General features: G+C 42.2%; 2 protein-coding genes across 2 annotated transcripts; both read right to left on the bottom strand.

Moving 5' to 3' along the window:
• Window positions 1-5744: 5744 nt before the first annotated feature.
• On the bottom strand, window positions 5745-8642 carry LOC120898250 (transcriptional regulator ovo-like). Its single transcript, XM_040303815.1, has one exon. It carries the CDS (start codon window positions 8455-8457, stop codon window positions 6193-6195), a length of 2265 nt encoding a protein of 754 aa, XP_040159749.1. The 5' UTR covers window positions 8458-8642; the 3' UTR covers window positions 5745-6192.
• Window positions 8451-13254, bottom strand: LOC120898249. Its single transcript, XM_040303814.1, has 2 exons — window positions 12975-13254; window positions 8451-12911 (listed from the first exon to the last, which is right to left on the bottom strand). Exons 1-2 carry the CDS (start codon window positions 13245-13247, stop codon window positions 8643-8645), a joined length of 4542 nt encoding a protein of 1513 aa, XP_040159748.1. The 5' UTR covers window positions 13248-13254; the 3' UTR covers window positions 8451-8642.
• Window positions 13255-13264: the final 10 nt, after the last annotated feature.

The following is a 13264-nucleotide window of genomic DNA, read 5'->3' as shown; positions in this document are numbered from 1 at the left end:
AATAAATAGCTGCATTTTCAGTAATTTGTTTTACTGATATTCAGTGAAACAACAAAACCATGTATTACTCAATAGCTTTCAGTAAAAAATGTAACTGCAGCAAACTTAGAAAATTTGCAGTGTATTATTCGTACACCATTTCATCCCTCCCCCCACCCCCTCCGTCGATGGATTTGGTGAAGGGGCCCCGTCTACCATAACGCCTAGGGCTTCGGAGAGTCTTGACCCGCCACTGGTGTACGCGTCCGCGTGTACACTATCCCTACACTCTATCAGCACGAGATTTTCTTCACACCATATCTCTGACATGGAGCGTCGGCGTACCGATTGAACCATCGCGACTTTGATTAGTGCGCGCGGTTAAAACGACCTTTTGTATTGTGTTGTAGCGTGCGCGCCAAAATTTTAAGAGTGCGCGGAGAGTGAATGTGGTTTTTGGGGGTAGGGGAATGAGATACAGAGACAAATTTCGCTGCACATTAACACATACATTCTCACTGTACGGGTTGAACTGCGAATGCTCAGTTTTGAGAGAATATACTCGAGCGCTCGCGCATGAGTGCAAGCAAGCGCGGTATAGAGGATTGAGGGAGACACAAGATTATTTTGCTCCAAGCTTTCTACTTTTGTCCCGTTGAGGGGCTGTCTGCACACGCATGTTTTCCCGCAAATGCAATACCCTAAATTTGCCCCAAATCATGCTCCGCCGAATACACTGCTTCAGACCTTTACTGTACACGGATATAATAGGAACTTTGAGCGTCCAGTATGAGCGATAGCTTGAATGTAGAGTGTAGCGTGCTTTCTATGGCCAACAGCAGAGTAGCAATTCCATTCGAAGCCACTGCGATTGCAATTTTCGATTAAATGCAAGAATAGTTTCGAGCATAAACGGATTTCCGATGCCACCAGGTCAATCAAGGAAAAAACCTGTCCATTGTGTGTCTCCTCTCCACTGGATTGTTCTGTCAAATCGTAGCTGTCCACTGCTGCGGCAATATCATCGCACACCGTTCATTGTTCGTTGTTCAATCGGTTCACGTTTACTAATATGTTGTACAACTCATCGATAGCATAAGAGTATTCCGCATCTACCAGGGAAAATATGTCGGCTGCGGATAAGACGCATTTTAGAAAGTCTGGCAATATCTGCACAAAGTCGTCTAAATGCAGCATGGTCGGAAATATCGTTAGCGCCTTCCGCGGCGTCATTTCGCACAGATACTAATCAATGATTCGCAGCGCTTTGAGGTTCTCGAAAGCTCGCAGTATCTGATTCTGTTCGGAGTCTTCGATGGTGTACTGATCTTGATTTTGCGAGTGTAAATCTTCACAAAAGTGGTTCACGTTTGCGTTCTACAATAAGAAAGGATAATGCGACATTTCCTCCACCAATATAAGGGCAAATAGGTGACGCAGATGATTGAACATTTGAAATGAGATTGCTGCCTGTAGAGTCCTGGATATTTTGGTGTCGTCCTGCAGCAATCCAGACATCAACAGTACACCATGAGACCAATAACGATCAGCCAATCAGTCTGGCGGTGGCCCGCGATCCACTGGTTACCCGTACCAATATACCACGGAAGCTGCGGCAATTAATTTTAAGCTTAACTGTACTTTTTGAATCTTTATGCTGTTTAGATCACTTCATAAATATTACACAATTTCACATACGTGAGGGCGATATTCTGTCTGTTCGTTTGACGAAAACATCTTTGTCGTCTTTCGTCCAACGCCTACATCGATGAATGTCGGTGCCAAGAGTGCAAGAAATGTCAGAGTGCAAGATGTCTCCACGATCTTTCCTATGGATAATCACCTGCTCTATGCGGACGACACCAAAATCTTTCGGCAAATCCTGGGACCAGACGACCATCGCATACTCCAGGCTTCACTAGAAGAATTCTATAACTGGTGCACGCGAAACTCCTTAACCATTTGTGTTGATAAGTGTGTTACCATCACCATCAGCCGTTCTCGCTCTCCAGTGCATTTCGACTTCACGCTAAACGGGCAAACTTTGCAGAGAGTCGATTGTGTCAAGGACTTGGGTGTTTTCGTCGATGCGAGACTCACGTTTGAGCAACACCTAGATCACGTTGTGACAAGATGCAGTCAATTGTTAGGTTTAGTCGTTAACATGACTCGCGAGCTCTCTGACCCAATCTGCACCAAAACTCTTTATTGTGCTCTTATTCGATCAGTGCTGGAGTATGGCAGCGTAGTGTGGTGGCCCTCCTCTGCTCGGGGGGTTGCGCGCTTGGAGTCCATCCAGAGTAGGGCTACCCGTTTCGCGCTCCGTTCGTGGGGCAGCAACAACGACTACAAAACAAGGTGTTTGTTGCTCGGGTTACCCCAACTCGACGACCGAATACGAAATGCTAGGCTGGCTTTTATCGTTGGGCTTCTCAATGATAGCATCGATTGTCCGGTTTTGCTCTCGTCGATACTGCTGTTCGTGCCTGCAAGAACTCTCCGCCCTCGGGCGATGCTGGCCATCCCAGAGACAAGGACCGCCCTCGCCTCCCGAGACCCGTTTTTGCGTATATGTCTTGCTCTGAATGCGGAATCTGATGCGTATGAGCCCGGCATGACGATGGCAAATGTGTTGAGTCGCATTAATTTACTTCGCGCCTCTCGCCAGAATCTTTAGCGTCCTTGTAATTGTTATTGTTGTTATTATTGTGTTATTGTAAAGCGTGTGACTATTTATGTTATATTCCTATTGTACCCTTACATATATCGAGAGGGCTTATGAGGTCCGTCGATCATTTAATAAATATACAAATATACAATGCAAGTCTTGTAATGCTTTAAAATGCGACCAATTCAAAGGACTTACAACTATGCTAAGTTATCGTTCGCGTTGCCTTCTGCTTGGCCTACAGACGCTCAACACCGTTTTAAGGTCAACCAATGTGTATTTATTGCTAAAATATTTTAACAAAGGAAATAGACTTTGTTTTTTAGAAGAGGCAACTTCTACGTGCCTTTGGGACCTCTTCGATCTCGTAACTTGCTTGTTGATGAGAACAGGCGTACCTTATATCGATACAACGAACCGTCACTAGCTATGACAAGGCAATTCAATACATGGTCCCATCACTTTGATTTTAATGTAACGACCAACGCATTTAAAGAGAATAATTTATCAATTTCCAATTTTGGCGACACCGGATTTAGGCAGATGATAGGGGAATAAGTTAGGGATTATGTGTAAAATAGCTTAATAAAAAAATACATTATTAATAAATAAATAAATAAATTAATTAATCAATTAATTAATTAATTAAAAAAAGTTTAGGAGCCAAGAAGTCCGTTTGACACCAAATAACCAAGGTCATTAGCGAAACCAACAACGTTGATAGCACTGTTACCCCAAACAACAACAAGACGAATTTTGGTCATAAATGACAATTAATTTTACATCTGTCTGTACATCGTTACATCGCTGTCGGTTAAGGCCTGCCTGTACCACTTGTGAGGTTGGCTTTCAGTGACTTTTGGATTGCCCCCCATAGCAGTACAGTCAGTCCCAAGGACTGTGTAGGAACGAGGTCAAGTATTAGCCAAATTCTGTTTGGCCATTTTGGATGCCTTTTGACAGCAGAAAGCCCTGGAAAACTCATCAAACCCTAAACCCGTTATTTGGGCCCTTCACTATTCTAGTCAGTGTTTTGTATGGAGTTTGACAGTTGGAGGCTGAAATCATGTAAACACTCCATACAGATTATTCTAGCCTCACTGGAAGAATTGGATTTGGGTACCTACTCAAAAAATGGCAAAACAAGGTGGTTTACATACCTCTCAAGGTGGATTCAAGAGATCTGGTAATGGAATCTAGAATCGAAGTGTATGTAGTCCAGGTGGTCCCATAGCATGTTTTTTTATAACCAAATTTAAATATCACTTTTGGACAGAAAGGGTAAAAACGTTTGTTCAAACAAGCTTTTTGAAGGCTTGACGAATACACAAAACACTCTAAAAATCTTCATTCAGAAACAGAAGCGATAAAAATCAGCCTTTTAAATTCATGCACCTAGGGATAAGCTCACCTGTATATATACCCACTTAGATACTTTCTTACTTATCCAGCACTACAACCGTTTTACAGTCTTGGCCTGCTTCACGATTATCCGAAACCACTCACGGTCTCACGCCTTCGTCTGCCAGTCCGTTATCCCGGCCTTAATGGCGGACGCCTCCAAGCCATCCTGCCAACTCAATTTGGGCCTACCACGCCTCCCCCTGTCCTTGTGGACGGCCTAAAAAGACTTTACGGGCTGGGTCGTCCGTTTCCATGCGCACAACATGGCCAGCCAACCGGAGCCTGGCGAGCTTAATACGCTGTACGACAGTGAGGTCGCCGTACATCTCGTATAGCTCATCATTATAGCGGCTCCTCCATTGTCCTTCCACACATACGGGGCCAAGTATCCTTCTGAGCATCTTCCTCTCGAACGCGGCTAAGAGGGTTTCGTCAGATTTGGACAGTGTCCATGTCTCAGAGGCGTATGGGAGTACCGGAACTAAATAGGTACTATATAGTCCCAGCTTCGTCCGTCGCGACAGGTTCTTTGAGGTGAACTGATTTTTCAGGCTGTAGAATGACCGGTTGGCAGCCAGCATCTTTGCGCGCATCATAGCTTCCATGCTATTGTCGTTACTGACCTTTGACCCCAAATAGGTTAATTGAGGGACGACTTCAAAAGTGCGTTCACCTAGCTGTACGTCACGCCTACGTAGATTCTGATTATTTATTGGTAGACCCGCTGATGTTGCCACCATCAGTTTGGTCTTTGCCTGGTTTATCTGCAAACCGAGGTTCTCTGCCACCTGCTCGATCCCTTGGTAGGCTTCTGCTTCATAGGAGAGCCGCAGACCAATGATGTCTATATTATCAGCGTATACCAGGATCTGGGTTGACTTATAGAAGATGATTCCCGTAGTCTCTACCCTCGAGCCGCGGATGGACCTCTCTAGCGCCAGGATGAATAGGAAACATGCAAGCCCGTCTCCCTGGCGCAGACCTTTGATGATAGCAAAAGGTCCTGAGAGTTTTCCATCCACCCTCACCTGGCAAGTGACGTTGGTCATAGTTATTCTAACTAGCCTTATCAGTTTGGCCGGGATTCCAAAAGAGCTCATAGCGTCATACTGTTTTACCTTGGCTATGCTATCATATGCGGCTTTGAAGTCAATGAAGAGATGGTATGTGTCGTTTCTGTATTCAGCCATCTTCTCCAAGATCTACTGCATAGTGAATATCTGATCAGTGGTTGATTTTCAGTTTCGGAATCCTCTTTGATAGTTTCCCACTATCTCTTCGACGTGCGGGACAAGACGATCCTGAAGGATCAGGGAGAATATTTTATTCCAAATGAAACATTTAATAACCAATTTACAAATTTCTAGTGAGCACCAGACCAATTTATCATGAAAATCATAATTAAAATTTGAATCGAAAAGGGCTCTTAGATATCAAACTGCCTGTAACGAACTTTTGGCTACTTATCAAATTATCATATATTACTTTACATCGTTCCTACATAGTCTTTGGACAGTTGTACGTATGGCGGCATAGTCTATTTGAGGCTTGAAACCATGACGGGCATTTTTTGAGGTCGTACGAGTCGACGAGTGTACCAAAAGACCAGCTGATGTTTTTATCGATCTGTCTATATATAATATATTATTTGTCAGATATATTGTTTGTTTTTTGTTTGTTTGTTAGTTAGTTAGTTTGTTTGTTTGTTTGTTTTTTTGTTTGTATGGTAAAATGTATGGTGTATGGTAGCAATCCAATTTCGGGAAAAGTTGACAGACTAGGACCTTGAGGTAAGTAAATGTTTTTACACACATTTTATTTAAATATTTGTAAACCATTTTTTTTGCGATTAAATAAAACATAAAATGACAATTGAAGGGAACAAATGATTTTATAAACTTCCTATTTTATTTTGCGCAAGCCAGACGAACATGCAGATTGCTATGAAAAACTAAACTATAGGCTGAATAAATGAAAACCATAGACTGAGATTGTACGCGACGAAAAATATAATTATTGTGAAGCAACTATAATGAGCTTCATCTTCCAACAACTTATTCTCAGTTTGTTCTTAATACCCTATTCTCTATACATGACCATTAATGTTATGCGTTACACTAAAACGCAGGCATACTCAAAGCCTATTTGTGATAGAATGAATAATAACTCACTGTATCCTGTTGCTGTTGTGCTTGCTGTTGTTGCTGAATGTGGGATGATTGTGGAGATTGGTTTGATTTTATGTAACTAGAGGAATTAGCTCCAGAATGTTGAGAAGCATTGTTTGGCGCTCCTCGATATTGTTGTTGTCCCAATGTTGGATTAGTAGCAGCTAAAAGCGGCGAATTTAAAAATTGGGAAGAGTAGTTGGGCATCTGTTGCTGAGGTGGCGGAGGTTGGGAAGTGTTTGAAGGATTTTGCCCACCATGACCACCAAACATGTTAGACGCAGCTACTGCTGCTGGTGGTATACCGTACGCACTCTGCGTTGCAGCACCTGTAGCACTTGCTGCGCCGAAAAAAGCGTTTTGTCCCCCACCCGAATTTGAATAGTAGTTAGCTGCCGTGTTTTGCAATGGAGCAGGCGGAAACATGTTAAGATACTGCTGTCCAAACGGTGGTTGATTAACCGATCCACCGCCATTAGGTTTAGGTTGTCCAATAGCACCTATCTGTTGCGTGGAAGTTTTTACTGATGAGGACATTAACGAAGTATTATTTGATGATATCAGCATGGTATTTGGGTTTCCCATTTGAGTTGTTTGGTTGTACGGAGATTGGACTGAACCCATGCGAAACTGAGATGAAAGGCTTTGGAACATCTCAGGTGTAGGTCCCGTTTGCATATTTGTCGCGGTCGGAGTCATATATGTATTATATGGCCCTCCAGTTGTACCTGATGTTCCATAGTGTCCAGGAAACTGTGAAAATTGTGAACGACCACTTGGTTCGATTTGGAATGCGTTGTATAATCCACCTTGAGAATTCATGGCGGCAGCAGCAGCAGCTGAATTATATAACACAGCAGGAGGTGATGGAACAGCAGATACGCCGTACTGTGCCGGGTAGAACGGTTGTGGAGCAGAAGGAATTGATCCGCTTTGCATTTGTGGGGGGGGTGACAAACCCATACTATTAGATTGATGCATACCACCAGCACTGCTTTGTTGCGTGGGTTTAACCTTGCACACATTAACATTATTCGCAGCGACTGCCGCTGCCAATACATCTGCCACTGGGTGTTTGTTCAGACCCATAGTAACGGCCACTGCAGCTTGATGCTGTTGAACATTAACAGAGGAAACATGTTGTGTCTGTTGTGTCTGTTGCTGATGTTGTAATTGTAGTGTTTGCTGATGATGTGTTTGCTGCAATTGTTGCGGAAGTTGTTGCGCAGGATGCTGTTGCAACTGCTGTTGAATTTGTGATTGTTTATGAGGTTGGTGCTGCTGATGCGAATGTGAATGTTGTGACTGAGACTGTGAAAGTTGTTGGGGTATTTGTTGCGACAGCTGTTGCGATTGCTGTTGCGGTGAGTGCTGCACCTTTAATTGTGATTGAGAAGTTTGTGCTTGTGATTGTGGCAGCGATTGCGAAGGCGGTTGCGTCGGAGGATGCGATTGTGATTGCGACTGCGTTTGTTGTTTATGTTGCTGTTGCGATTGTTGATGCATTTGTTGCAATTGTTGAATGTGTTGACTTTGCTCCTTATGTTGTTGCTGCTGACGTTGAAGTTGTTGCGAATGATGTTGCAATGAGTGTTGTGATGAATGCTGTAATTGTTTCTGTGGCTGTTGCGTATGTTGTTGCGTAGTCGATTGAGCTGATTCTTGCATATTGTGTGCCTGTCGTTGATGATGTAGATCTTGCTGTTGGTGGGGATGTTGCTGTTGCAGTTGATGTGTCTGTTGATGAACCTTTGTCGGCTGTTGTTGAGAGTGATGATGACTCAGACCATATCCCTGATTAGAAGGGTCATTACATTCGTTGTTGAGAGTAATTCCAGTATTAATGTCGCATCCATTGTTCGATCCCGTGGGATTGGGAATATTGCAAACATTATTGGAGCTATTAAAATGTTCCACTAAGGAATCTGATTCTGATCCAAATGCTGCTCCATAAGAAGAATGGGTACCATGCGCTTGGTGAGAGTGATGACCAGCAGTTCCAGCATGGGAATGTTGATACTGTGGTTGATGGGATGTATGTTGTGTCCTTACGAAATTTGATTTTAAATGAACATTATTTCCACTAGGAACATTTCCACTACCACTAACTGAATGTTCATTTGCCATATTGACGTTGCATGTAGCACTACCTCCGCCGCCACTATTTACTGTTCCCGATCCTGTTTGTTCTGGTACAGTGGGCATTTCCCAAACTTTCTTTACACTTGCTATTTTCATGTTCAAATCGGCTGTCGAAGGAGAAATTATATTTTGTACTGACGCAGACACTCTTCCATGACCGTTACCTCCGTCGACTTCTATTGATTTTGATAAACACAATCCAGCCGATACTGTAGATTGTTGCTTAATACCTTTGTCACCTTCAATTAAATGGCTAATATCAGTCTCAAAGGCAAATGGTTTTACTTCCTTATAATCGGTCTCACTTTTTGAAACGGAATTCCTTGCAGGGTACTTGTGATAATAGTGGACGACTGTTGTTTTGTAACACCTGCAGAAAGCACTGTTCTTTGAGAATTACCAACGATGCTATGTTGCGAACTTCCTTCACTTGATGTCGTTACTGGTATCGAAGTTGTTGGACGATGTGCTGACGTATTAGATGTCAAAGATTGTGGTGACTTCATTATTGAACCAACTGCATTAGAAGCACCAGTAATAACTTTCTCATTCATTAAACCTGATTTTACTTTTGAATCAACATTTATGACACTATTGCCACTTTGTTGACGTTTCAGATTCGTTATGGAAGCGTCTACACCCGTTCCGCCGCAATCACCCACTGTGTTTGTGTTGTTTACACTCAACGCGGATACGGCTGATTTGAAGTTCGTGTTGTCGAATATCATCGTGGTGTTAACTGGAGCATTATTGCCATCAAGATGATGCTTATCATTGTCAGTGTTGGAGCTAACTGTGGAAGAAGCATTCAGTTTTTCTGTTACACCTTGTTGTGTTAAGTGACGCTGATCTGTTACACACTTTATGTCTCCTTCTACTGATAATGTTGAAGAACGTGTTCCTGATGTTCCTGACGGCATGGAGTCATTGTCGTTGTTACTGTTTGATGTTGTGATTAATTGATTAGAATTTGATGTATTCACTGAAACTAATGAATCGCTGCTCGCTTCAGTGGTAGATGATTTACCCCCTCCTTGGCTTTGTGATACAGATTGCTGCTGGCGCAATGTAATTACATTGATGGAACCGCCTCTAAAATTTCCAACAATAGCCTTTCCTCGCACATTACTGTCCATAGAGTTATTTAATTTACCAACAGATCCTGATATGGTGGATAAATTTGTTGACTGTTGTTGTAAAGTTGTAGTACTACCATTTTTTGTTGTATTTGTCTTGGTATCGTCTACCAATGACGCAGCCGTGGACTTATTAGAATCGCATTCATCACTAGTTTGTTTCATCACTGCCAAACAATGATCTGTGGAATTTGATCTACCATCCGATTTGTGACTATCCTCTCGAGAATGAGATTCGTCATTACGAATATCTATTGCACTATGTTCCCTCTCTAGGATCTTCGAAATAGGATTTTCTTTTTCAAGTGATAAAACATCATCCGACGTATTATAAGCATCACACAAAGACAATGGTCTTTTGTTATGTTGAACTGTGCGATCGTCCCGTATAGGAGATATTACAGAAGTAACAGTGCTGTTCGAATGGTCTACAACAGAATGTTTTGTTTGTCTATCATCGTCATCAACTGTACTGGAACTAAATGGGTTTTTTGAATTAGTGCATCCATATCCGTCAACTTTTTTGCTGATGGCTACACTTTCCTCGATAGATGTAATAGAGCCAGAGAAGACTCCTTGTTGTTTCTGGCGATTATTTGCACTCGAAGGATTAACAACAGAAACAATAGAGCCAATATTCCCCCCTCCTCGGCCTCGTCGTGATGGTTCACCACGTGGTACGAATCCTTCCTTTGCACCCCCAAAAATAGTCGAATCCGCATTAGCTGCACTATGTATTCCAACAGTAACAGACATTGAATGGTTATATATCTTTTGATGTACATGATGTTTTGTTTGTTCGTCAAAACTCTCTTCCGAATATTCAGATTCGCTCCAGCAATCTTGATGGTAACCACGACCAGCTCCACCAGTTCTACTGCCACCACGAGGTCTATTCCAATTCAAAGAACCGCCTCTACTGGACATGCATCCCGTCCCATCTGCTCGATGGAATCCAACACCGTAGCCCCCGCCACCACGAACGCCACTGCGAGAATCATGCCTTCGACTATCGCGAGAATGTTGGGTTGTTGTTGCATCTTTCTTTTTTAAGCTATTTTGATGTGGTTGATGCGATATCGTCGTAGAAGTTATTTGTTTGTTATCATCTGTGTAGCCTAGCGATCTTGAAAGATGTGAAGTCTCATGTGTTGTATCTTTGGGGCATTCTAATTGATTTAATTCAACATTTTCTTTTTCATTCGTTTCTCCTATTCCAAAACAAGCATATCCATCCGACCTAGACAATAGGCTTGCTTTATCCATTGCGCCAGGGGAAGAGTCCTCAGGGTCTAGTGACGTATTCGAACTACCAACGCTATTATCTTCTATTGTTGCACTGTCAAATGACAGATGCTCACATCTGTGAATCTCTTCATCATTTTGATTTGACTCACAATCAACGGTTTTCTTAATACGTTGCTTAAATGACATTTTTTCATCTTTTATTGAATCGGATGATGATTGGGGCGTTGTTTCTTTCACCCGGTGTAATATCTGTTTAGGCAAGTCACAATCAGAACGTGGGGGCGTTTCGCGGTGAACATCACTGCCACTAAAAGAAGCAGAGGATGACGCAGACGATTCTTTTTGATCTTCCATATCCCATGATTTCTCACGCACATAATTTCCAGATACTTTAGTATTGCTTCCGACATTTCGAATAACCGGTTTATGGTGTGGTTGGCTTGTATGATGATTATCATCACTTGAAACACTTGTTTTACGATTAGACGATTCTGATAAGTTACGGTCTAATTGCGGCGTTACACAACCAATGTTTTGCTTGCTGTTGACATAACTATTCAATTCTTGGGTACCACCAGTAGCATTATTAAAACGATTGCCGTCTTCAAATGATTCTTTTTTTGTTTTTATTACCTCGCGTTGATTATGTTCAACTGCATCATAATGATGCCTCTGGCGTTCATCACGATCCCGTATAGAAACTGCTGTTCGACGTGATGAACTTGTCATTGCGTTACAAATTTTTCCGTATGTCTGTTGATTATGAATAAACCGTGGATCATACTGTTGGGCAAAGGGAATTCCACTTTTTATCTCACCAACAGAATTGCTACCACAAGGACCAGTGTTTCCGATTCGAGGTGAAACAAGACCAACACTATTATTATTACTCGTCAACAAATTTGCACCGGAAGTGTTTCGCTCCAGTTTGCGCCTTTGAAACCTTGGGGGCAAATTTGATTGAAATGTCTTTGAGAATCCTGGCATGTCCCAATTACTGCTAGTACTGCCACTGATGTTTCCCGTCTCGCGATCATGTCGTGAACCGGTGCCAAATTCATAACGTGCATCTTTCAAATTAGTTCGTTCGCCACTTTTACCACGAATTTTAACGGATATTACACGTTCGTTGTTATGTTCCGATACAGGTTCAAAAACTTTTTCCTCTTCCAGTTTGTTTCCTAACGTTGTAGAGATATTGATAGTCGAGGCAATATTACCACTTTTGCTAATATCATTATTGCCTGCTTTTGCATCTATTGATTCCTCTGTTTTTTTTCTGCTAAGCTTTTCTTCCAGTTCCTGTAACTTTCTAGCGGCAGCCAGTTTACGTTCAATATCACGTTTAAGGTCCTCTTCCTGGCGTTGTTTTAAGCGCTCTTTTGCTTCTGCTGCATCCAATCCCCCTGCCGTCATGTTTACATTGATTGCACTGCCTTCTCCAACTAAACTACGCACACCGCTGCTACAATTTATTTGCATAGAGTCTTGATTTGGATCTCTTTCTCTATGCGCTACACTTACATCCAGAGTACGATCAGATTTATCAAATATTTCATGTTCTTGCTGCTCCTTTTCTGCTTTAACTGATATTATATTTATATCTGTAGCCATATCCTTTACTTTCATAGCAGTTGGTACTTGATTTAACTCTGATTCATCATCAGAAAATTCTAATTTTTGATTATAATCAAATTCAGAATCTTTAGCCCATCCTTCGTCCTTTGCAATTGCTTCTAATCTTTGCAATTCTTCATCTCGTATGATAGGTCGCACTACAACTTCTTGCTCTGCTAAAACACTTGATCCATATGGTGGATGTGAATTGCGATTTTCATCATTGAATCCGCTCGGGCTACCAACTTCACCTGAACCAATCACATTCCCTCCATTACTACGCAAATTACCGATAGTATTATTATAATTACCAACACCACCACCTGAAGTTCCACGGTTGGCATAACGCGGAAGATGATTGGAACCCCCTCGTCGATTTGCATTCTGATAACTATTATCATAGGCGATTCCACCAGTTTTGTCATTACCTCCTTCACTCGATGTATTGTTGCTCCCACCATTTCCTCCCCTAACAACACGCCCGCTTCTGGTTGAAGGAATTGAAGAATAAGAGTTTCCTCCACCAATACGGTTATTTAGTTGTTGTTGCTGCGAATGAGTCGATAAGCTTGAAGATTGTGTCTTCGAAAACTGACTGGATATTATAGTTACATTTGTTCCGGTATTCACCGCAACGTTGCTAATCTTTTCTCCATTATTGTTGGATTTATGGCTGCTGCTGCTGCAGTTGTTGCCACCATTGCTGTTCATTTTTCTGTTGTCCGTATTGTAATTGGTGGTCACATTATGGGCAGTACTGCTGTTTTTGGAATCGTTGCACATTCCTGGTATCGTAGAAAAAATTGAAGTTTGTGAAGGTATTGGCGACAAGGAGCCTCCTTCGTTTTCGTTTCCTAACAAAACGCTTTCGCTCCCTCGTTGCATAAAGGGTGGCAAAGAGC

Source organism: Anopheles arabiensis, chromosome 2 (genome assembly GCF_016920715.1).
Source record: "Anopheles arabiensis isolate DONGOLA chromosome 2, AaraD3, whole genome shotgun sequence".
Taxonomy (NCBI): Eukaryota; Metazoa; Arthropoda; class Insecta; order Diptera; family Culicidae; genus Anopheles; species Anopheles arabiensis.
The sequence above is the reverse complement of the archived record's forward strand: the minus strand, read 5'-3'. Positions and strand labels throughout refer to the sequence as shown.

Coding starts and splice junctions, on each gene's coding strand:
- LOC120898250 (XM_040303815.1), bottom strand. CDS start 8,457: ATGAAAATAGCAAGTGTAAAGAAAGTTTGGGAAATGCCCACTGTACCA.
- LOC120898249 (XM_040303814.1), bottom strand. CDS start 13,247: ATGCAACGAGGGAGCGAAAGCGTTTTGTTAGGAAACGAAAACGAAGGA. Junction 12,912..12,974: donor CGGTGAATACCGGAACAAAT/GTAACTATAATA, acceptor ACTCATTCGCAG/CAACAACAACTAAATAACCG.